Source organism: Cucurbita maxima, unplaced genomic scaffold, assembly GCF_002738345.1.
Source record: "Cucurbita maxima cultivar Rimu unplaced genomic scaffold, Cmax_1.0 Cma_Scf00005, whole genome shotgun sequence".
Taxonomy (NCBI): domain Eukaryota; kingdom Viridiplantae; phylum Streptophyta; class Magnoliopsida; order Cucurbitales; family Cucurbitaceae; genus Cucurbita; species Cucurbita maxima.
The window spans coordinates 3,522,147-3,544,971 of NW_019272021.1; the positions used below are offsets into that span (position 1 = coordinate 3,522,147).

At 35.1% G+C, this 22,825-nt stretch overlaps 2 protein-coding genes across 4 annotated transcripts; one reads left to right on the forward strand and one right to left on the reverse strand.

Annotated features, from left to right (window-relative positions):
* The first annotated feature begins 494 nt into the window (after window positions 1-494).
* LOC111479405 (splicing factor 3B subunit 4-like) lies at window positions 495-3,940 on the forward strand. The gene is made up of 9 exons (XM_023124050.1): window positions 495-700; window positions 832-880; window positions 1,009-1,097; window positions 1,194-1,250; window positions 2,071-2,133; window positions 2,223-2,288; window positions 2,780-2,866; window positions 3,004-3,097; window positions 3,236-3,940. Exons 1-9 carry the CDS (start codon window positions 596-598, stop codon window positions 3,766-3,768), a joined length of 1,143 nt encoding a protein of 380 aa, XP_022979818.1. The 5' UTR covers window positions 495-595; the 3' UTR covers window positions 3,769-3,940.
* Window positions 3,941-4,185: 245 nt separating this feature from the next.
* Window positions 4,186-22,305, reverse strand: LOC111479340 (DNA topoisomerase 3-beta). 3 transcript variants are annotated; one of them, XR_002717629.1, is made up of 16 exons: window positions 22,128-22,305; window positions 21,968-22,024; window positions 21,072-21,175; window positions 19,742-19,835; window positions 16,373-16,472; window positions 14,607-14,850; window positions 13,303-13,465; window positions 13,106-13,225; window positions 11,078-11,157; window positions 9,651-9,929; window positions 8,583-8,751; window positions 6,944-7,072; window positions 6,645-6,857; window positions 5,602-5,781; window positions 4,402-5,099; window positions 4,188-4,321 (listed from the first exon to the last, which is right to left on the reverse strand). XR_002717629.1 is itself a non-coding variant. In XM_023123938.1 (15 exons), the coding sequence occupies exons 1-15, from the start codon at window positions 22,149-22,151 to the stop codon at window positions 4,455-4,457; spliced, it is 2,601 nt and encodes an 866-aa protein (XP_022979706.1). In that variant the 5' UTR covers window positions 22,152-22,305; the 3' UTR covers window positions 4,186-4,454. The 3 variants fall into 3 exon arrangements, 2 of the variants coding, with proteins under 2 accessions (XP_022979706.1, XP_022979707.1); XM_023123938.1 differs by having other exon boundaries at window positions 4,186-5,099; XM_023123939.1 differs by lacking the exons at window positions 21,968-22,024; window positions 22,128-22,305 and having other exon boundaries at window positions 4,186-5,099; window positions 19,742-19,830; window positions 21,072-21,161.
* Window positions 22,306-22,825: the final 520 nt, after the last annotated feature.

The window sequence follows — 22,825 nt, forward strand, 5'->3', positions numbered from 1 at the left end:
TACACTTCCTCACATTTCTACACAAACATCAAATGTCTTTACTTTGTCGTTAATTTTGATTATCAATTCCGACCCTTAATCCAAATCATAAAAGGTTAACTTGTTATTATTATTATTATTATTTTATTTATTTATTTATTTATTTTTGTTAAGGTTACCTCTCAATTCTACTTTTTAAATTATTATATAGATTATTAACATTTATAATATGTTTGATATTTGAGTTTGTTTTAATGTAACATGATGTAGCCGGAGATAAATAATTTTTTTTAATAACTAAAAAAAGATAATAATTTAATAAATTAACTTGAAAATAGAGAGCTTGGTTGAGTTGTGAACTTTATAATTGCTACGGAAATTTCGAGTAAAAAACATTTAATTTTTTAAAATATTGTGAAGGTTTTATTGTCTAAAAATGATAACTTTTAATTGGAGATGGAAAAATTAAAGATTTAATTTTAAAAAAAAAATTAAAATATTTAAAACCAAATTCAAACAAAACCCCATGGAAACTTCTTCAGCTCTCTCGCAACTCGCGAGTCTGCAAGAGGTTTTTAGTCTGTAATTTGTGAACCCCAAACGCTCGCCGGAGAAGATGACGACGAAGATAGCGCCGGGAGTCGGAGCTAATCTTCTGGGCCAGCACGCCCCCGAGAGGAACCAAGACGCCACTGCCTATGTCGGCAATCTAGATCCCCAGGTCCTCCTTTTCTTCTGCTCTTTCTCCCTGCTTCATCAATCAATTCATGTTCAAATCTCCCCGCGCTTAGGGTTTCCCCGTTCTTCTAATTTCATTTATATTTTCCTGTTTTTTGTGTGTGTTTCCTGCAGGTTTCTGAGGAGTCGCTTTGGGAGCTGTTTGTTCAAGCCGGCCCAGTTGGTACGTTCGTTCATTTCTTCACTTAATGGACTCTTGGAAATTTCTGAATACTCTGTTTTAGCTGTTTTTCTCCCCTTCTTCTTGGTTGGAATAGTTCCTTAAATTGTACCCCATTTCTTATTTTGCAGTCAATGTGTATGTGCCAAAGGATAGAGTCACTAACTTGCATCAAGGATATGGGTTCATTGAGTTTCGCAGTGAGGAAGATGCAGATTATGTAAGTTATGCTATGGGCTCTTTAACCTTTTGATCCTCCTAGTTATGTGGTTTGGGATTTTATCTTGATTTTCCATTGTCAACTAATTCATTGCAGGCTATTAAGGTGCTAAATATGATTAAGCTCTATGGGAAGCCAATTCGTGTAAACAAAGTAAGTAGGAAATTTGTTCTTGTCCTATTGTAACATCCCAAGTCCACTACGATTAGATATTTTCTTCTTTGGGTTTTCCCTTCCGAGTTTCTCCTCAAGGTTTTAAAACGTATATGCTAGGGAGAGGTTTCCACACCTTTATAAGAAATGCTTCGTTCCCCTCTCCAAGGTGGATATTGTCATCTTTAGGCTTTTCCTTCTGGGCTTCCCCTTAAGGTTTAAAACACGTCTGCTAGGGAATGGTTTCCACACCCTAATAGGAAATGCTTCGTTCCCCTCTCCAACCAATGTAAGATCTCACAATCTACCCTCCTTGGGAGTTAGCATCCTCGCTGGCACACCATTTGGTGACTGGCTCTAATACCATTTGTAACTATCTAAGCCCACCACTAGTAGATATTCTCCTCTTTGTGCTTTCCTTTCCGAGCTTCTCTCAAGGTTTTAAAACACGTCTGTTAGGGAGAGGTTTCCACACTCTTATAAGAAATGCTTCATTCTCCTCTCCAACCAATGTGGGATCTCACAATCCACTCCTTTGGGGGCCCAACATCCTCGCTGGCACACCATCCAGTGACTGATACCATTTGTAACAACCGAAGCCCATCGCTAGCAGATATTGTCCTCTTTGGGCTTTCCCTTTCAATCTTCCGCTCAAGGTTTTAAAACGCGTCTGCTAGGGAGAGGTTTCCTCACCCTTGTAAGAAATGCATTGTTTCTCTCTCCAACTAGTGTGCTATAGTGTGTTTTGATATTGATATGGTATTTTGTCTTCTTATAAAAATGATATTAACTTTTATTATGTGTGCATGGCATATTCCAGGCATCTCAAGACAAGAAAAGTTTGGACGTCGGTGCAAATCTCTTCATAGGAAACCTTGACCCGGTAAGTCGTTATATTATTCTGATTATAACTGGAAAACTTGCAAGGCTAATGTTTTGAATATTGGTACTAAGGCATGATGTTTCTTTCAGGATGTCGATGAGAAGCTTCTCTACGATACTTTCAGTGCATTTGGGGTCATAGTGACGAATCCTAAGGTTATAACTTTTCCGATAAACCGCATTACTCGTTTATGTTTTGTTTATCCTAGGAGATTAGAGATCATTTTCTAGCAAACTAGTTACTAGGAGATTAGGGTTCATTTCCAAGAGAACTAGTTACTCTCTAAGGTAGTGATCTTATTACAATTTAATGAAGTGAAGGCCTTTAGCCAAAATAATGAGGGAGGGTGGCCGAGATATGAACAATGCATTTATACATGTTTAAACGTTACATTTCTAGGATTTATTTCACGTCTACTCGAGATGCAAGCTACCATTGGAATGCTTCATTTTTTTAGTATGGAATATCTGGTTAAAGTGACTCGGTTTTACTTTTTGTTGTTCTCTTCTTATGGACATAGTTCACTATTTATCTTTTCTACTCGGCTCTTTTTTCGGGACGTATTAGAGCTGTTTAACTTGAAATATCCGAGTCTTATCTTATGCACATTTGTCTTCTGACACGTGAAACATCTTTTTTAAACCAGATTATGAGGGATCCCGATACAGGAAACTCACGTGGGTTCGGTTTTATTAGCTATGACTCCTTTGAAGCATCTGATGCAGCAATTGAGGTAAGTCATGTTTTTTTCTTATTGGAAAGCGCAGCAATGCACCCAAATACATTCCGCATTCTGTTTTGATATGTTATTTAGAGACATCCCTCAAAGAAGAATGAAGATTGAGACAATTTTTGCTACTTTCGTAACAGGCGATGAATGGTCAGTATCTTTGCAATCGTCAAATTGCGGTTTCGTATGCCTATAAGAAAGATACCAAGGGAGAGCGGCACGGCACACCTGCAGGTAAGAATTGTTTGCCATTCTGTGAACTTTATGGAGTTTTTTTAGGTTATAAACAGAATTCAAACTATTGTGACCTGAAAAGAAGGTTATCATCATTGTTGCTTAGTTTACCTCTGGTGTGGCTTTTTCTATTGTTAGAGAGAGTATTGGCTGCTAGCAATCCCCAGAAGAGTAGGCCTCACACTTTGTTTGCCAGTGGCCCTCCGACACTTCCCAAGGTTGCACAGCCTAATGGTTCGTTTGGAGCTCCAGTGCCACCACGCCCCTTCGCAAATGGTGCAATGGCTCCCAGTCCGATTCCTGCAATACGTCCTCCACCACCGCAAGGGGTGGCTTTCCCCCCTATGCAGATGGTTGGACAACCACAAGCCTGGCAGGGTCAACCGCAGCAACAGGCTCAAATGATGCCTGGTTCCTTCATGCTGCCACCAGTTCAGCAGTTGCGACCACCTCCACCAAACATGCCTCCGCCACCTCCTCAAGCTCCAACACATTCCATGTCTATCCCTCCACCAATGGGAATGGGAGCACAGCCACAGCTTAGGCGACCACCGCCACCACCGATGCAGCAGCAGCAGCAGCAGCTTGGAAGGCCACCTATGCAAATGTCGTCAATGCCCCTCCCGCCACCTCATAATCACATGCTGCCGCCTCTTCCATCTTCAGGCTGAGACGTTATTATGGTGCTAGCAATGAAAATGAGTTTTTTGCTGCGTGATGATCATGTTTATTTCTTTTTGTGATGATGTTCAGTAGGCTATCATATTGTCATACAAATTGTTAACACATCAATCAGAGAAATCAGGAGGAAGTTCTGCTACAAAATGCAAAATGTTGTCATCATAATAGTCTGGGATGCTTGTTTATATATGAAAATAATACATGATTTTGAAGAAGGAAATTATATACAAATAGTAGCTAATAATTAAGCATAATTTTTATAATAGAACATAGGAAATAAAGTCATTACAAAAGGGTTCTAAATTGTCCTGATTTGCAAGTTTAGATACAAGTCTTTTTAGCATTAATCTTAATGTAATTTTTCAAACTTTGCTATAAAAAAGAAAAAAGAAAAAAAAAAAACTATGGATCCAGTCAAAACTACTTACTCAGATAACATAATAGATTGAATGCAAGCATTATACCACATTAATGTGTTCAAAATCTTGACCATAAAAGGAAACAGAAGAGGAAAAGAAGGATGTACAGCAGCAGCTTCCCAACCTATGAAACAGGAACCATACGAGTTAAGGGTAAATAATGTATTAGAAAAGGTTTAGGTGGTTCATCTTGGTGTTCTCTACCTAAATTTTGCGTGCTCTTCCTCTACAATTCCTGAAAGATGGTCTGCCTTTCTTCAGAAATCTCGGAAACTCATTTTCGGGTCCATCAGTTTCCCAGAACTACGTCCTCTTCCCCTTCCCCGTCCCCGCCCCCTTCCTCTTCCTCTTGAACCTCTCCCTCTGAAAAATGATTTTCCATGCTTCATCTCCAGAAGTGAATGGAGAAATTCATCGCAAAGAATGCACCCAACAAACAATGTAGCTCCACCCTCCAATGGAGTAGTTTTCTTGTTGAAGTCCACTTCTATAATTGTAGAGTCACATTCAGCACACTTCTCGTTTGTGGTGGCAATCCTATGAGCACCCTGAGGAAGGAAGACAAGACAATTGCATTTGTTGCAGTTGAGTTTCCAGTTGGGTGCACCCACTGGATCTAGGACAAGCGTCCCGCTACATTCCGGGCAAGCGCAAACTCCTTGGGTTATTAAAGAATGTCGACATGTTGGGTGCGGGCACAGGAAGCATGGCATGCCCATTCCCTTGCTCGATGCTCCGGAACTCGGGTTGGTTTTAGCAGCACCGTATAATGCGTCAATACCCTCGAATGGAGGACTATTGTAGCAGTATGGGCAAAGAGGAAATGACTTGCCTTCTGGACCAGGTAAGGAAAAAATCAAGAGCTCAAAGTTATCCAAAGGGCATGTAAGTTCCTTGTACAGCTGAAAAGAAATAGTAAAATTTAGGATGATAATCAGAGAGCTCTTATAATCAACCGAGAATTCTTAAAAGCATTTATGCCATAAGTGATCAACCTCAGTTGAACACGATGTTTAAGAGCAGCCATCAACGATAACAGTGATACATGCAATGAATTTTCAGCAGCAATTAAGACGAATTATTAACAATGATTACTAAGTAAAGAAAGTGAATCCTTCATAAATAGTACAATCAGAAAGAAAAAATGGAACAAAATGAAGTTGAAGGCATGCAACAACGGTCGAAAATGCTTATAATCCAAATACTGCATGTAAAAGAAATAATATATATGAAATGGTACTGTTAGTCGTCAAGGTAATTCAGCTGCAGTTACCACAACTTCGGAAAAAATGAGGGTACAATAAGAAAATATCTTAAAAAACTGTATATAGAGCGTGAAACAAGAAAGTTGAAGAGTATGTACAATCAACGGAAAGAAGTGGCAAGACTTAGTGGGATAATTACCTTTATTGCTCCCCTTTGAGGAAGATAATAAACCTCCTCACATGTACCACAGTACAGGCGCTGTGGTTGGGAAGAAATAAACTTCATATAACGTAGGCATTTGCCACATTTGCTCAAAGCACGTCCCGACTCCGCAAGAGGAGAAAATTGTGCTTCAAACAGAGCATCCATATGATCAATCTGAACAAGATAAGAAGCAATTTTACAGGTTTGATTGCACCAATTGAGAAGTTAAAAAGCCTGGTTCCAGATGCCATGCTTTAGAATAATGGAAGAAGAAAGCTTTATTCTCCACATCCTCTAAAATTGAAATAATAATAATAATAATAATAAATTAATTAATTAATTAATTAATAAATTCTAATGTCACTCTATCACCAACGAAAATTTTATTGGCAAAGAAAATAGGCACATAATGTTAGGTTTACTAGATACATTCTTCACATTAAAAAAATATAAATGGAGATAAAGGATCTGTTTTTGTCAGTTCCCTAGAAGAAGTAGAAACCCTCTCGGTCTTCATTCAAGGAATACTGAAAATTTAGTCTATAAGCACTGCCTTTCATCCGTTTTGCCAAATTTCCCCAAAACTTTTCTTTTTCAACACCTCACAATTAAAAATTTCCAACCGGTTCTATCCTTGACCCTTTGCAAAGTCTAATTTGAAAATCTATTCTTCATCCTTTGTCCGATATAACTCAAGTCATCTTCTACCACCGTTTGAATTGCAACAAACATGAAATCGAGGATTCGTCTTAATGAAATCAATGAGCGGAAGAAAATAGTGGAAAACAATATCGGAATTAGCCTTTTTCAGATGTCTCATATCTGCAATCACCTAAATAACTAAAAAGAAAACTTAAGAACATGTATAGGTACAAGTATTTTTTTAAAAAAAAGGAAACCTTGAGAATGAGATTTATGTAATAAACAAATTTATTTAAAAGAAAAAAGAAGAAGAAAAGAACGATAAGCCTCTAATGCTTCATTGATAACGTATGATGTATCCACTAGTAGTGTAAGCATGCATAGTGGAAAATAACCTTCTTAACGAAGTAGCTATACTTTTGCTTGAACTGTTGTAGTACATTCTGCACAACACTAAAATGATCTGCTTGACCTTTGGCAACAAAAGTGATCTGTTGCTCGATGAAACTTCTAATATCTGGTAAACAGAGATCTGGATCAATACACTGATAACCTCTGATTAAGGTGATGCCCAAGTTAGTTGGAACCAACCTCCTCCCAGCTTGAACCTGCAAAATAACGATGCAACTAAATAGCCAAGGAAAGACTGATAATATTTCATGCCAAACTATCATATCAGCAGCAGGATACTAACCTGCACATAGTTGCGCTCGCCTATGTTGTTAATGTGTACAGGTATTGATGCATCCGTGCCTATTCCATGCTTCTCCATGAGAGAAATCAACTCACTCTCACTTAAATAATCAGGAGGCGAGGTGTTCCCCTGCAAATTTTAAAGAGTATGAAGATGAAAATGTAGCATCGGTCTATGACACTGACATAAATGCATGTGGAGCATGCAAGATAAAAAATAAAAAAAATGTATACCACACATATAAATACCTCGGGCATAATTAATTTCTAAATACCTCAACAGGAAAGAACAGTAACTGAAAATTAATGTTCAACAGGTATAAGATGTACAAATCATTCGTAGTTACTGAAAATTGATGCTCAATACTAGGAGTGTAATTGGTTAGTTCAGCTCAACTCTGTTCGAATGCTAATGCAACCCGAACCACCACAAATGCATAAGAAAATCTCCCTGAATTGAATCGATGGTTTAGTTGATTTAGTACAGCGGTTTGCTATTTGGTTAATCCCAAGCATGCAAGGGTGTTAGGCATAAGCGCCTTAAGTTAGCAATGGGCAGCTAGCGCTGGTGCTGACTTGGGTCGTTGAGTAGACTGGACAGAAGGGATCATTCATCGTAAAAATAAAAGGCATTCATGTGGCTCAAACTCGTAACCTTGAAGTTACAAGATTTATTTTAAAGTCAACAGAATTGCTAATGTTATTTGATAGATTTTTCAATTTTTAACATAAATATTATGGTCGACTTGGGTACACTCGATCTAGACTTGTCAAACCCAAAGCAACCGTATATCAGGTTTTCTTTATATGCAAATCAGAACCACAGAACCCAACCTATTCCAATCCATAACAACAAGGGTTTTGGTGGGTTTAAGTAGTTTTTTCGGTTTTTTCATGCACTCCTACGTAATCGGAATAACAAATACTCATCTTTGATGGCTGATGAGGACCAAATTTGCATGTTCTTGCATTGCCTCTATTCAATGGATTGTCAACATCTCTTATTCAGAATTTTCCATGTACGGTGGGTTTTTAACTATAACTCTAGAGATAACACTCAGCTGCTATATCGTTCTTTACTGTATCTAAAGCTCAATTGATTTGGTTTATAATGTTGTCAAGCTATTATTTTTTAGGTTTGGTTTGAACAAAATCAGAAGATTTTTTAAGATAAGCATCTAGATTGGCAAGAACACTTTGATTTAGCCAAGATTAAATCTTCTCATCGGTATTTGCTTCCTCTTTTCTTGCAAATTACTCTTTCAATGGTATTAGTATGAATTGAGAGATTTCTTTATTTCCTCCTTTGTTAATTTCAGTCCAAACTTTGTTTCTTGTCTAAAAATAAGAAGGAAAAGTACGAAACATTGTTCAGTAAATACATTCAGTATTTTCAGTAAGAATGGTGGCTAACAGGTGGTTGCTCATCCATCTCTAATTGCACTTCTTGTTATAGAACCAAGAGCATATCTCATGTCCCATTTTTTTTTGTAGAAATTGTTTATTAAATCCTTAAATTAATAACTAATAGATTTGAATAACAGAGATAAGCAGAATTTCAAGATGATATGCAGAAATAACACGAAATGCACAGAAATCGATAGCAATTTAGTAATGTTTTCAGAAGCCACTTGCGCTACCTGATAAAGATCCACTTTTGCAACTTCTATTTTCTGTCCCTTCAGAAACTGAGGTAATTTTTTTTCATTTACTGCCAACCATGGCATAATGGAGGTGAATCCTTTTACCAGAACACTGGACCCAGTACAATTGAATATTTCTCCAGCGATTGAAAACTGTATCTTCGTCCTTCAAGAGCAGTTCGAAATGTGAATAATTACCAAAAAAACATAGACAAAAAAAGGAAACAAGTTGCGCAAAATTTTCAGCAATCTAATTTAGCTTTTTATTTTTATATTTTCAAGGAGCTTTAGTTTACAGCCGATCATAGTCTAGATCTATTACATCCTACCACAATAACTCTATTTTGAGCTGTGACTTCAATTACTGAGAAGTACGAAGTAAAATCTATAACAGCAGATTTGGAAGACCATCTCCAATTTTTTCTAAATTTCTCAAAATCGTTGCAAGAGTCAATAATAGTCATTTTTTTTATAAAGGTGTGTTTTGTTAGGTCTATGTTTTTTTTTCATGGTTGTTCTCTATAGTGTCATCTTTGTTGGTTTTAATTTTTCCTTTTCACTCTCTTTGGTAGTTTGAATCCCTTAAAACTTTTAATCTCCTTCATTATACCAATGGAAGGTTGTTTCTTGTTATTAAAAATAAAAAAATAAAAAAAAAAGTGCACATGATGAAACTTCAAGGACTAAACGAACCTATTATTAAAAAAACTTAGGGACCAAAAAGTTTATTTTATTCCTATAAGGTATTTACCAAAAAAAAATTTAACAACCACACAATTTTCCTTAATTTCAAAACTCAGTTAACAGTTGTAACAACTCCAAAGCCATTTCGGTAAAATTCTACAAATTTTCCTTCTATTTCCTCTTATTGTCGCACTGTTTCCTACTTCCAGAATTAGTTAATGTATATATTCAGATTCTAATAGCCAGAAAACTATGAGAACCCTCAAAACCCTCGAGTCAAACCATAAATTAGGCCCATCAAAATTTTCCACCAATGTTGTACATCAATAATTGACATCCAATAAATCTAAATAAACAAACAAATAAAACAAAGTTCGTTACCTAATATACTTGCAGTCAGATGATAGAGACCCAATGAAGTGTTGACACACGTATTGGTACAATCTCCAAGCATCTCTCCCCACCATGTCTTCAGTTGCTAAAGACATTGGAGTAATAGGAGGATGATCACCAACATCAGTTCCTGATCGTGGCTTACTGTATCCATCGGATAGAAGCATCCTTACATAATCACCCCATTCTGGATTTTTCACTAGAGAATGTAGAGTGCCTTTGAAGTCAAATGAAGAAGGATAAGCCGTACTTTCTGTACGTGGATAGCTACAATAAGAAGGGAAAAGAAAAAAGAAAAAAGAAAAAAAAAACAAAAATAAACATAGAGAGAGAGGTCTTCAGATTACATGACAAAAAAATAGGACATAAAAAGGGTAAAATGTTGAACGAGTTGAAGGGAAAGATACAAAATGTCTTCACATTATTCAAACAAGATAAGAGAAGAATTGATAAAGATTCAACAAGTATAAGCATATTGTCATTCTCTAGAAATTAATTTTTATTTTCTACATTGAGATTCACTTCCCAAACTTTGAAACGTATAGGGGTGCATTTGCCTACTATTTTCTCTGTTCTTGCCACTCACCAACCATAAGACAATAAGTGTTTCTTTTCTTTTCTTTTTGTTATATAAAAAATCATGCAATTATCGAGAAAAATGAAAAATATATATATTAAAGAAATAATAAAATAAAAAAACAAAAACAAAAAAGAGCCAACAAAGCGGGATCAACATAAAATGGTAGCACAGGAACAAGGAACCCAAACCAAACAAAATTACAGGAAGGGGCTCCAATCCTGGCATCATCAAGTTGTGTAGAAGAATCTAGATACAGTAATGAAGAAAACTTTCCCCATTTGTTTTCTAAAGCAAATCATACGACATTAGGAGAACGAAATATTTTCCTTTTTCTAAAGGGACATGAAATAAGATTGAAAGAACAAAATATACAGAAAGGAAAAAGAACCCCCCAAAAGAACAAGACAAACGAGCTAGAAAAAATTATTTCCAAGAGGGCTGTCAACACACTGATCTTGCTGGTTTTTGCTGCTTAGAGAACTGACATTTCAGAGAGCCTTTTCCTTTTTATTCCCTTTCCACTTTATTTAAACGTGAAAATGTTTTCACCAACATGAAAAGAAAGCAAGAAATTGCCAGCTAAGAGCTGGAAAGGGTAAGGTGTGAATATAAAATTTCATAGAATCCCTTTTTCTGTTTTTGTCCGTAGCGGCAAAACAGGGATTAACGAATGATAATTGTGGGTATAATCTCTGTCTGTAATCAGAATATAAGAAATTTTCCCCAAACCAGAAAAATAAAACATACAGGCACAAAACAGTGAAATGCCTTCGACAATCCAAATGAAAACAAAAATTAAGGTTTCCAACTGGAGAATTTTCAGGAAAAAGAAAACCTGATGAACCCTTGGGTATACAATCGTTCAGCTAGTTGCATTGCCATTTGAGGTCCGTATCCTAGTGCGCTTGAAGCAACCTGAATAAAATATGATGTTGTCTAAATCAATATTAGATCATAACGCAACATTTCCTACTGAAGATTTGTTAAGGTTCTTTACAACCAAAATTTCACAATAAAGCAATCCCTCTTTTCTTGTCAATTTATGTTTTAATAAAAAATTAAGGTTTTATTAAGATAAATAAAAAGAAAAAAAAACTATTACTGAGGTTATTAAAATGAGCTCCATTATTTTATTTTATTATTATTTTTTTTTTTTTTTCTGATAGGAAACGAGAATTGAAATATAAAAAGGACAAGAGAGGCCACAAAAGAACCGCCTAAGGGCCAAGGGCTACAATTGTTAAAAATAAAAGATGAAAGCCAGTTAAAAAAATTCTTAAGAAACAAAGACCACATCTCTCCAAAGGCTCTTAATATCTCTAAAAATTCTTACCTTCCTCTTGGACCCAATATTCCACAGAACAATAAAAGGGCTAGATCACCGAAGGACCACTCCTTTGTTCCAAAACGGTGAGTGAAGGTCCTCCTCCAGCATCAAGTAACTCCTTATTGCAAGCTAGACATACGGGGGAAGTCTAGAAAACTATCCCAAATTGAATATTCAATTTGGTATCCTATAAAACATGATCCAGATCCTTAGAAGCATTCTTATAAAGAAGACACAATGATCAATACAACAGAGAAGAATGCCTCTAGATGCAGTCATTGTCTTTCCAAAGCAAATTCAACTCTTAATCTTTTGTTAGTCCAACAACAAAATAAGTACAACACTTCTTTTTTTGTAAAAAAAAGTCTTCTAATTCATGGAGGGTAAATCTGACAATGTACCATAATACAATTCATTGTATATTATTATAGCATTTAGGGAGGATGGAGGCAAGCTTTAGCTTAACCAATAGTACTCATGGTTAGGAATTTTACACAAAGGACTACGAGCATAATGGGTTGAAAGTTTTTGTAAGAAGCACCCGTTTTCCTTCAAATCAGGATAAGATCAACACCTTTCATGACATCTGCAGAATCGAAATCGATGAATACATCCAGTACTTAAAAAACATTAACTATCAGGCAGTCATTGATTACTTGTATAGACCTTACATAGAGTGAAAAATACTAAACACACGAAACAATTTCTTTCCCAAGCCATCACACACTGCGGGGACCAAGGTTATACACTATTTATTTAGTAGGAACCAAGCTGAAGCCCATAACCCACGTCAATGATGAGGATTTTCATCTTAGTTTTTGCTTTCCTCTCAAGAAAAGTAGAAGATGTAGGACTTTTTAGATTAATGGTTTATTCTTTTTGCAGCCTACCCATCTATTAGTGGACTGAAATTCTCCTCCCTTATACAACAGAGGACCAGCAGAAAAATGGACCAACAGAAGATGTGCCTAAGAAAATGTAAGCCTAAAAAGAGGCCAAATAGAAACTAGCCTAACAGAACAGAAAGAACTTCAATCCAAAAAAATAATAAATAAATAAATAAATAAAAAGAAATAAAGAAAAAAAATCCCTAAAGCTAGGCAATCGATCTAGCAAGGAATCAAAACTCCTTCCAAGGACTCTCCACACCCCTAAAATTCTGTTAATCCTGTAACCACGATCCATCATGAAACCAAATTACAACCATCTGAGGAGCACATCCATTTCCCACAAGGGAGGATGATCAAAACCTCCTTCATCATAAGACAAAAGTCTATTCACGGGCCAAACAAACTCCAAAAAACCCCAAGAAAGAAATTCCCAACTGAATAAGCTAACCAATAGCTCCAAAAGATATGACTCAAATCCTCATATGCCTTATTTGATCCAACCTTCTTTCAGAACTTTAAAGGGTGGGAGGAGGAGTTGTGGTCAAAAGGGTAGCTCATCTAGGAAAACACACTCCACCCCATGGCCGAGTCCTTCCGAAATTTACTAACTTTTTTAAGGAGACAACTCCCGTACTCATTTATTTACCTTCAGAAGGTTAACTGTATTTAGTCCAGAAGGTCGAACTTTGCTTTCTTGCTTCTCTGATATTTGTGTTACTTCTGCAATTCCATCTTCCATTACTCGCTTTTGAAACATTGTAGCAACCTGAAACATGGTAAAAGGTATAAGACAGTAAGCATTGCAAAGAATAGAATAAGAGTGTTTATCAAGGCTTATCTCACATCACAGTCAAATAGCCTGCCACGCTCCCAGTCTAGATTAAGTTCATAGCCATTTTGCATGATATAAGGGCACACAGACCAAAATTTTTCTGGCTTAAAAGTAGTTATTTGCAAATGACGCTGTACACAAAACCCAAGCGTGGGAGTTTGGCATGGCCCATAGCTGAAACAAGTGAATAACACAATGATTAACCAGTACAGATAGTACAAGAAGTTAAATACCAATAATATTTCCTTTCAACTAAGCCCTAAACGTCAAGAATGACAAGTATAATCACATTACTTTTACCCTCCACAACATAATTACAGCGATAAAAGGTAGAGGTCAATAGTCAAGATGATAACATTAGTGAATCAAGTAATGGCTTCAGAAGTTGAGATGCTTTGGCATATTATAGTTGAAGAAAATCAAGGAAGAATGACAGGAAACTACTGAGACCTTTATTAAATAATTTGAACAAGAAAGTGGAGCCAACTATTATGACTTGACATCTAAAACTGTAATATTAATAAGAATAATAAAAAAATGTATCTCAAAAAGGAAAAGAAAATTGCCCAGCACGCCACAAGAAGAGATTAAATAAATTAGACGCTCTTTTATAGGAAACACAGACCATACTGTAAAAGAGAAACATGTTCAAAATGCAAAATCATACACATCTCAATAACAGACACCAATACTTCACCACCTTTATTTGCTTTGGCGTATATGTGTATAATTTAAAAAATAAATAAAATGAAATAAGAAAATTCTTATTAATTAAATCTGGAAACTGCGCATTCTTTTTCTTCTTCTTTGGATAAGAAAGAAGACATTTTTAAAAGAGATGAAATTTAAAAAGTCACATAAAGAACTGTCACAATTGGCATAAAGGAACAAAGAGCATAAGTGTTGTAAAATGCGTAAAATTTTCAGTATGAGATAGCTATAAAGATAACATGATAATCTACCATCCTAAAATATTTCTGAAGAATTCGTTTGATTTAAAATTCCAGTATCTTGATTGATTAGACAAATAAGAAAACTTACATTGAAGGAAAAAAATTAGAGAATCACCATCTATTTCTAGCTTCTTATGTTTGAATATGTTTATTATGTAGGACAAAACTTAATAAAAATTCCAAAGAAACATTAAAGCAATATCTGGAAGATGTGAAAATTTAATTGCGGAAAATATGTTTCCCTCAATGCAGTGGAAGCTATATGCGAATACAATATGACAGACATTAGATATGTGTGTGTGTGTGTGTGTTTGTGTGTGTAATATAAATGCCTTGAGGAGGTGAGCAAGAAGAGAACTGACGAGATGAGTCTGGAATCAAGGTTCCCATATTTTCCCTGAAAAAATGTAGTCTGAAATCGTGTAAAAGATACTCCAACTTTCAAATCTATCTCTTGTCGAGCATCTACAGCCAGTGCCTCATTTCTATTAGGTTCAACAAGGTTATCCAAAGCCTTCAGAATATCTTTTTCAGTAACAGAAGAAAACCTTGCCCGATACACTTTTTTCCTATTTTCATTGCCACCAAATCCAGTGCATTCAATAACTGCAAACAGAACCAATGTTAATACTTTCCTGATAAGAAACAGATAATATCATTTAACAGAATTAGCATATCTTATGACAATGAATCAAAACGCTAAATAAAAAATTCCAACAATTTTTCTTGTTATCAAATAAATACATGATTGCACTTCATGAAGAGTGTAGTATGAAATCCTTCTTGTTGTTCCTCGTTATGCTATTCTTTTGTGTAGGTGACTACAAACAAATAGAGTTTAAAGCAAAAAGATTTGTCGAGAAGCACAAGTCCAAGCACTACTACCATGGACAAAAAATACACGGTGTTGTGTTCAAAAGTACAAATACCAAACACCAAGCAGATTGTATGGATATAGAGGCACTGTTGTTGGAAGGGACGGAAAAATGTCCGAAACAAAGTCAAAACAAGACCTAGAATAGTACTGAACTCTCAAGGCTTCAAAGTGGTTCTACAAGATGAGTATGATGTGACAAATACCACAAATTTATTAATTAAGGTTTATTTTGATGCAACTGGTTATCTTCAATCAAGGACGAATCCTTTTCAAGAAAGAGATGATATGGTCATGATGTCGTCGAGACAACATCTACCAAGAACCAACAAGGAAGAGGTTGAGAAATTCTCCAAGGAAGCTACAAGATAGCAGTCGTCTGCCCACTAGGCACACTGAGCACGCATACACCAAGAATGACCCTCTTGAGAGATTATTTCGTGTGCACCATCAAACTATCCATGAACCCCATACATGTTTGACACTTGTATGCAAGGTCATTTCGTGTGCACCATTGAACTACCCATGACATTTTTTAGGAGTTAATGCCAATAAACCAAAGACAACAAAATCTTCCTAGGAAGAGACGATTTTTTTGCTTTAGTATTATTATTACTACTTTAACCTTTTTTTTTTTAGAAGTTATGTTAGATTTTATAAATCATATTTCGTTAGGAAATTTTACTTATGTTTACTGTTTTATTAGCATAGGAGAAGATTTTTATCCCTCAATTATTTTAGGGATTTCATTTTCTCAAGATTTCATCCAAGAGTTGGAATTTTCTTTTATATCGAAATCCTTGGTCTATATAAACCCAAGGAAGTCTTGAAGTTCCATAACCTGTAATGAATAAAATTTGAGTGGGTTTTTTAAACCTTTGCCTAGGTTCTTTCATCTCTTTGACCATGAGGTCTTCATCTAACTCCCACCTTGAATGGGTTCTAATTTCTAATTTGTACTAGACGTCTGTGAGAACTTTCTCACGGTTGCTAATGTCAATTCCATTTGGTTCATATCTCACTTATTCTTTCCTTTATCAATGGAAGTCACTTCCCTAGGAAGGGAAAACAGAACCAGAATCTAAGCCTTTCTAGGCACGAAAATTTTTAAACCAGATGAGATGAAGGCAAAACAAAAATAAAGATAAATAAAATATGACCTCAAAGGGGAAAAAACTTCGGGAATTTATAGATTAGATCATCTTTACAAATAAAAGACAAAATTGGAATCATGATTTCAGTGGGGGAAAGTACCTTCAAAACAAATATTTTCTCCTTCACGATCACAATCCAACCATAAAACCAAACAATCACAACCACGAGCTTCCCGACTTAAATGTTGACGTATGTGAGCCTAAAACCAAGAAAAAATGGTAATATTTTTTCAACAAGAAAAGTTGGAAAACAAACACATTGTATCCTGGATATTTAACATCATTTAAAGAAATCAAAACAGTGCATGAAACAGTGTCTCAAAGTACAATTTTGATCCTTGAGTGCCTATTTATACCATAAAGACTACCAAGAAAAGATGGAGAAGAGAACCTTCAATAGTAACGAGAGTGTTAATGCTCTCTTGTCCAGTAATCCACATAAAAAGAAGAATTAACCTTTTACAAAATATATCAGTCAGCAAGTCTGGTAAAGTGAATTGGTATTTGATAAAAGAACTTATGGAAGATAAAAGTCCTGGATATTTGCCAAATTTTCTCATCACTAATTCTATTAATTCTATTACCGCGAGAAAATTTCAAATTGTCCTTGTGACATTGAAGTTACCACGGGCACCAGCAACTAGCACCCTACATAAGAGCAAACATGTGGCAGGAATTTTTTCCCAAGGTGACAACGAGTCAATATCATGCGACCACACAACAGAAACGCACATTATCATCACACCTCTAGGTTTTATTTCTTTTCTATTTTTTTTTTTTCAGTTAGGGTACAATAATTCAAAATCGCATCGGACTGTTAGAATAAATACAAATTAAACATAAATGAAATGTTAACTATAAAAACATCTTGCAAACTTTTAAAAACACAAATAGCTGTAATCTGTTGATTTTGTTTTGCCAGTAAAGGCTCAAAGATTATTTCTAGAAATAATTAACACAAACACACGCACATAAATTCTTAATTTTCCGCATCTCATACTATAATAGATGGAGTTATCTACGTAATTGGGTACTTTGATATTCTTCTATTACAAATACAATAATCCATTATCCATCATTTTCTATTTTTTTCCTCTTTTTTTCTTTACATTCCTTTTTTTTATTTAATATTACATCACATGTAGGAGTTTAAACCTACAACTTTTTTCTCCTCTTGTATTATAAGACAGAGAAGCACGGCTTCCATGGTTGAGAAAGGGGTACAAGAAAACAGTGACGGACAATCAACCCAAAGCTAAGATACCACAAAAGATGCCTCCAATTGTCTTTAATTATGAAAGGATATATGTAAGGAAATCCATAGGGAGGCTTTGGAGTGAACTGTCTTCCAAACCTCTCCTACCTCATGGAGTAGTTCTAAATGAGTCTTTGATTTTTTTCCCCTGTTTTCATAAGAAACCAAACTTTCATTGAGAAAGAATGAAAGGAAAACAAGGACAAACAATGGAACCCGACAAAAACAAAGGGCAAGTCCTAAATGAGTCTTTGATTTCTGTCCCCCCAAATTTTCCAAAAATGACTTTCAACAGCACATATCCAAAATAAATATTTTCTTTTTAAAAAAAAAATAAAAAAAATTCACTGATTTATGGAAGAAAAAAGTTCAAAGATGCAAGAAGCCCAAATAAAAAACAAAAATTACAATAGATCAAAATATAAGCATTGAAGAACAAAACACCAAAGATCTGGCAAGACAAAGAACCAAAGCAGCTGAAACCAGCCCAAACGAACGGAAAAAACTGTACCACACCCACAAAAACCGAAATGGCAAGGACTCACAACTCCCAAACCATGAACTCCAAAAAGAGGCGGAAGCTTTAAACACAAGGATCCCAATTTGAAACAAACGAACTTTTTTTTTCTTGACAAGAAACAAACTTTTCATCAATAGATGAAAAGATTGAAAAATATTCGAGGATACAAACAAAGAGTGAAGAAAAGAACAAACTAAACAAATAAAGAAAATATCTCCTAATAATTAATATTACAAGAGTCAAAGAAAGATCTAGCAATTCTGAGAAGATTAACTTGAAAACAAACGAGCCAAGCAGCCAAAACCATAATAGCACAGCTACAAGGCCAAATCTGAGAAGAAGATCTTTATAAAAGGCCAAATCTCGAAAAAGACGTCCAGCTACAAAAAACAAGAACTTTTTTTTTCATAAAAGGAAGCTGCCAAAACCAGATAGAAACCTCCATTGCCGAGAAACACCAATTAATAACCCAAGTTGGAAACTTGTTAAAAAAATTCAACCAAGCAAACGTCCCAAAATGATGGCTCAAGCATAAGCACTCCAAACTTATGCCGACAACCAGTGAAAACTAGGAAAAACAAATTAAAGCTTAGGATTAATTTGGAATAATTCCTCTTCAAAATAACTCATTAGATCATCATTTTTAGATACTCTTCGAAGGTAATGAAGAATGGCTACCAACTTCAAAAAGAGCTCTAAAATATCCTTCATAAGATTCTTCGAAGGTAATGAAGAATTGCTACCAACTTCAAAAAGAGCTCTAATATATCCTTAGATTCTTCAAGAAAAAACATTCAGCTATCAAAACTTGATTTATCAAACCAAATACCTCCTTGTCTAAACTGCAAATACTGATATAGGTATCGTCATTATCTTTCATCTTCCAAAGTGCAACTACTTATATTTTTCCTCGTTAACCAAAACCAAACCAAAGGACAAAGTATTATGCACATTTAGGCTTCACCTTTAACTTATCTACGAAATCTGAGAAGTAACTTCCATTTGAATTCTCAACCATCCTCACCGGCACTAATCAAATTTCTTCCTTAAATGCTGTTAGATAGAGGGTCATGGGAAAACCTTTGCATAATCTTCTACTGTAAACAATGGGAAAGGCCTCACTATAAAAAATTTATACATTGCACTTCGGTAAAACACTACAGCCTTCTTGCATTGAACAGAAAGGTGATCTCAAGATTTCAATGCTTGATGAAAAGAAGGCACTAATGAGGCGTATTGGGCAATGGAATTTCCTCTGATCCATCATTTTCTTAATTATTATGATTTATGAAAAAACTCACAAGCTCCTCATCATGTCTCACACAAACCTAGAACAAAGGAAGACATTAAGCAAATGAAAATATACAAAAACAAAACAAAAGGAAATCAAAAGAGAGATGGATAAATGACTGGCACATATAAATGAAAAGCACATGAATTTTATGGACCGTTGAAGTAGAAAGGAAACCATTAATAACTACATCAGACAAATAAAATCAAAGGGGTCTATGTTTAAAACGAAGTTTCATAAATGAAAGCAGTAGAAATAGTTTGCTTTAGTTAAGAAAAAGTTTATTTAGATAATTAACTAAGAAACTATTTCTCCTAGTTAATTTGTTGACCATCCCAATTTCCAACAATGTGAGAGAGTAATCATACAAACTACATAAAAGAAATGTAAGAACGACTCATACCTTTGGGTTAGATTCTGTCTTAATTACTGAAGCTTGAAAAAGATCCAAAGGATCAGTTGCCTTCCAATCTTGAAATCTAGCAGGGAAATCTATACTAAACCCACGAAAAGACAAAGGAAAAATGCACTAAAAAAATGGGTCAGAGGGTAAAGGACTAGTGCATCATCATGAAATAACCAAAAACAACCATGCAAGTAAGCTTTGACAGACAGTATCAGAGAAACTAAACAACCATTTCGGCAAAGAACATTCTTGAAAATTTATAGGCACAAAACCCGTGTTTTCCAATTTATGCTATAACCATATTAATACGACAGCCTTGGAATGAGAATTAGATAATTTTCCTTCAGCAATTGGATAATTTGAGAAATGATAATACTTGAGCCTTTATCATTAATGAAGTAAATAAAGACTTAAAAGGGAATGTGTTATGCAAAATTATACAGATAGATAGATATGAAAGGCGTGAAAAGGAAATATACAAATTCAACGAAATACATGTTTGAAAGATCATGCCCAGACTTGGGCTCAAGGACGCCATATATTACAACTACTTTCTTTTAAAGACTTAAAAGGGAATGTGTTATGCAAAATTATATAGATAGATAGATATGAAAGGCATGAAAAGGAAATATACAAATTCAACGAAATACATGCTTGAAAGATCATGCCCAGACTTGGGCTCAAGGACGCCATATATTACAACTACTTTCTTTCAGCCTCTATTTCTTGCTTGTTATCGTTAATTATGTAAATAAATAAATCTTGCTTGTTATCAACTGATTTCCATAAAATCCCCATAATATCAGTGAAAAAACACCATGCCCAGTCCCTTGGTCTCAAGGACAGAATCTTTTTTCTTTTTTAACAAGAGAAGACTTTTTGGACAGACAATCATTTAATGCATAGAGATTCCAATCATATGTTAATAGACAGCTACAAAACATCCAAGATTCCAAGTTCAAGAATGATATTAAAACATGTGTTGAAGTGATGAAGGAAAAGAATGCACAATTGTAAAAGACAGGTTAGAAAGCTAAAATTATCTTAAGTTGAAAATGTCAGTAAACATAAAGTGCAATGCAATTAACAAACAAAAATTTGTTCACCATAGGTTAAGCCAAGTACGGCAAAACTTGCAACTGCAACTATCACATCAAAGTCATTAATTGCATGTGAATCTCACAGACACCTTTAAAATTTGGACCTATTGATTGTTGCAAAAACAATAAAAGCTTCTTCAGTCTTCACGTTCTTTGCACATACATAATATTTAAGGTAACATAATCACATTCACATCAACTCTAGATGTAATTAAATGAAAAGGCACCTGAAAACATGTCCGATAACCGATGTCACTTTGTAATGGGCATGATGCCCAAGAAATCTCCCATCGAATTCATGTACCTCTGTGCTACCCTTTCTTGTAGACATCTGTAACATTAATATGTTGAGATTATATGTCAGTAATCAATATTACTTCTTAATATTGTTTTTTCCTCGACAAGGAAACAATACTTTTCATCAATAAAATGAAAAAGTACAAAACTCCTACTTGGAGACGTGAAACAGCCCAAAAAACCAAAAAAAAACACACAATTCTCTATAGCCCAAAAATATCAACAAAAAAAAAAGTAAAAAACAACTCAATCTAAAAGAAGCCAATATTAAAAAAGAAAAAAGAAAAAAGAAGCAAAGTGATACAAGCATGCTATGCCAGGCTTTCTACCTTACATGCTAGAATCATACATTAGGTAATGTTCAAATTGTTAGACGAACACGACTCTCCACAATGGTATGATATTGTCCACTTTGAGCATAAGCTCTCATGGCTTTGCTTTGGGCTTCCCAAAAGGCCTCATACCAATGGAGTTAGTATTCCTCACTTATAAACTCATGATCATTCCCTAAATTAGCCGATGTGGGACTTTCATGATCCAACACAAATTACATATCCTGAAATAAGTAAAGTGATACAAGCATGCTAATATACATCGAATTACAAATTTTAAGGGTGGCTTTTGCAAGCTATCCTATGAAAGCTAATCAACTCTTCCCAGTGAGAACCGTTTTTTGTGTTCTAAAACCTGTATAATCTACTATCTAAGCCTTTCAGGATAATGAAAACGGCACAAGGTACTTAGAAATGAATTCAAAATTCCACAGTAATCACCCACCTCAAATCTTAAAATCCTACAAGTATCAAAAAGTTCCTCTACAACTTACTTGGCCGTGCGAGAGTGCAGAAGCAATCGAGAGCGCAATGCTAGGCTTCTCAGCCACCTGAAACAGTGACAAGGAGCAATTAAAAACAACCCAAACGGGAAAAAAGTTGGCAAAATCAATAGGGCGAAGTTCAGAAAAGAAGTAATAGGTTTATACACACCATAAGAACCGAGGAAGCGACCATGATGAGGATTGTCGCCGGAGCCTAAAAGGCTGAATCCGACGATTTTCTGATTGAAATGGCGATTCTGCTGAAGCGCTGCTCAGCAGCAAGATCTCTGAAACTCTTCACAGTCGTTGGGCAAAAGCTTCGACTACAACTGGAAATAATAAAAAGGGACGCAGTGGAGAAGGAAAGGAAAATAAGATAAACATGGGATCCGTTGTTTGGGCCTTTTTATAGGCAACCGGCCCACGTGGGTTTTGGAAAACTAATGGGCCCATTGTTTGGGCCTTTTCAAAGGCAACCGACCAACGTGGGCTTTGGAAGACAAATTAGCCCATTAAAATTTACAACCATTTAATTCCTACGTAAAACAAAATTAAATATCAATTTTAATTAAATTAAATTAAATTAAATCTTTTGTGATTTATAAAAATATATTTAATCCTGAATTAATTTATCTTAGTAAAAAAAAAAAATTAATTTTCAATTACTTTTTTTATAACTGGGACTAAATTATTATACATTTGAAAGTAATTCGAAAAAATTGTTAAAAATTAAAATTTTAAAGAATTAATAGTTATTTTAATTCGACCTTAAATTTTTTTAAGATTACTATGATTAACAACCGTGTATAAATTTATATCTAATGATTATCAGGAGTATGATGAACCCTCCAACAATTACAAAATGTA

Coding starts and splice junctions, on each gene's coding strand:
- LOC111479405 (XM_023124050.1), top strand. CDS start 596: ATGACGACGAAGATAGCGCCGGGAGTCGGAGCTAATCTTCTGGGCCAG. Junction 2,134..2,222: donor TCATAGGAAACCTTGACCCG/GTAAGTCGTTAT, acceptor TGTTTCTTTCAG/GATGTCGATGAGAAGCTTCT. Junction 2,867..3,003: donor CATCTGATGCAGCAATTGAG/GTAAGTCATGTT, acceptor CTTTCGTAACAG/GCGATGAATGGTCAGTATCT.
- LOC111479340 (XM_023123938.1), bottom strand. CDS start 22,151: ATGGTCGCTTCCTCGGTTCTTATG. Junction 21,176..21,967: donor CTGCACTCTCGCACGGCCAA/GTAAGTTGTAGA, acceptor TTAATGTTACAG/ATGTCTACAAGAAAGGGTAG. Junction 8,752..9,650: donor TCTGACTGCAAGTATATTAG/GTAACGAACTTT, acceptor CTGCTCTTGAAG/GACGAAGATACAGTTTTCAA.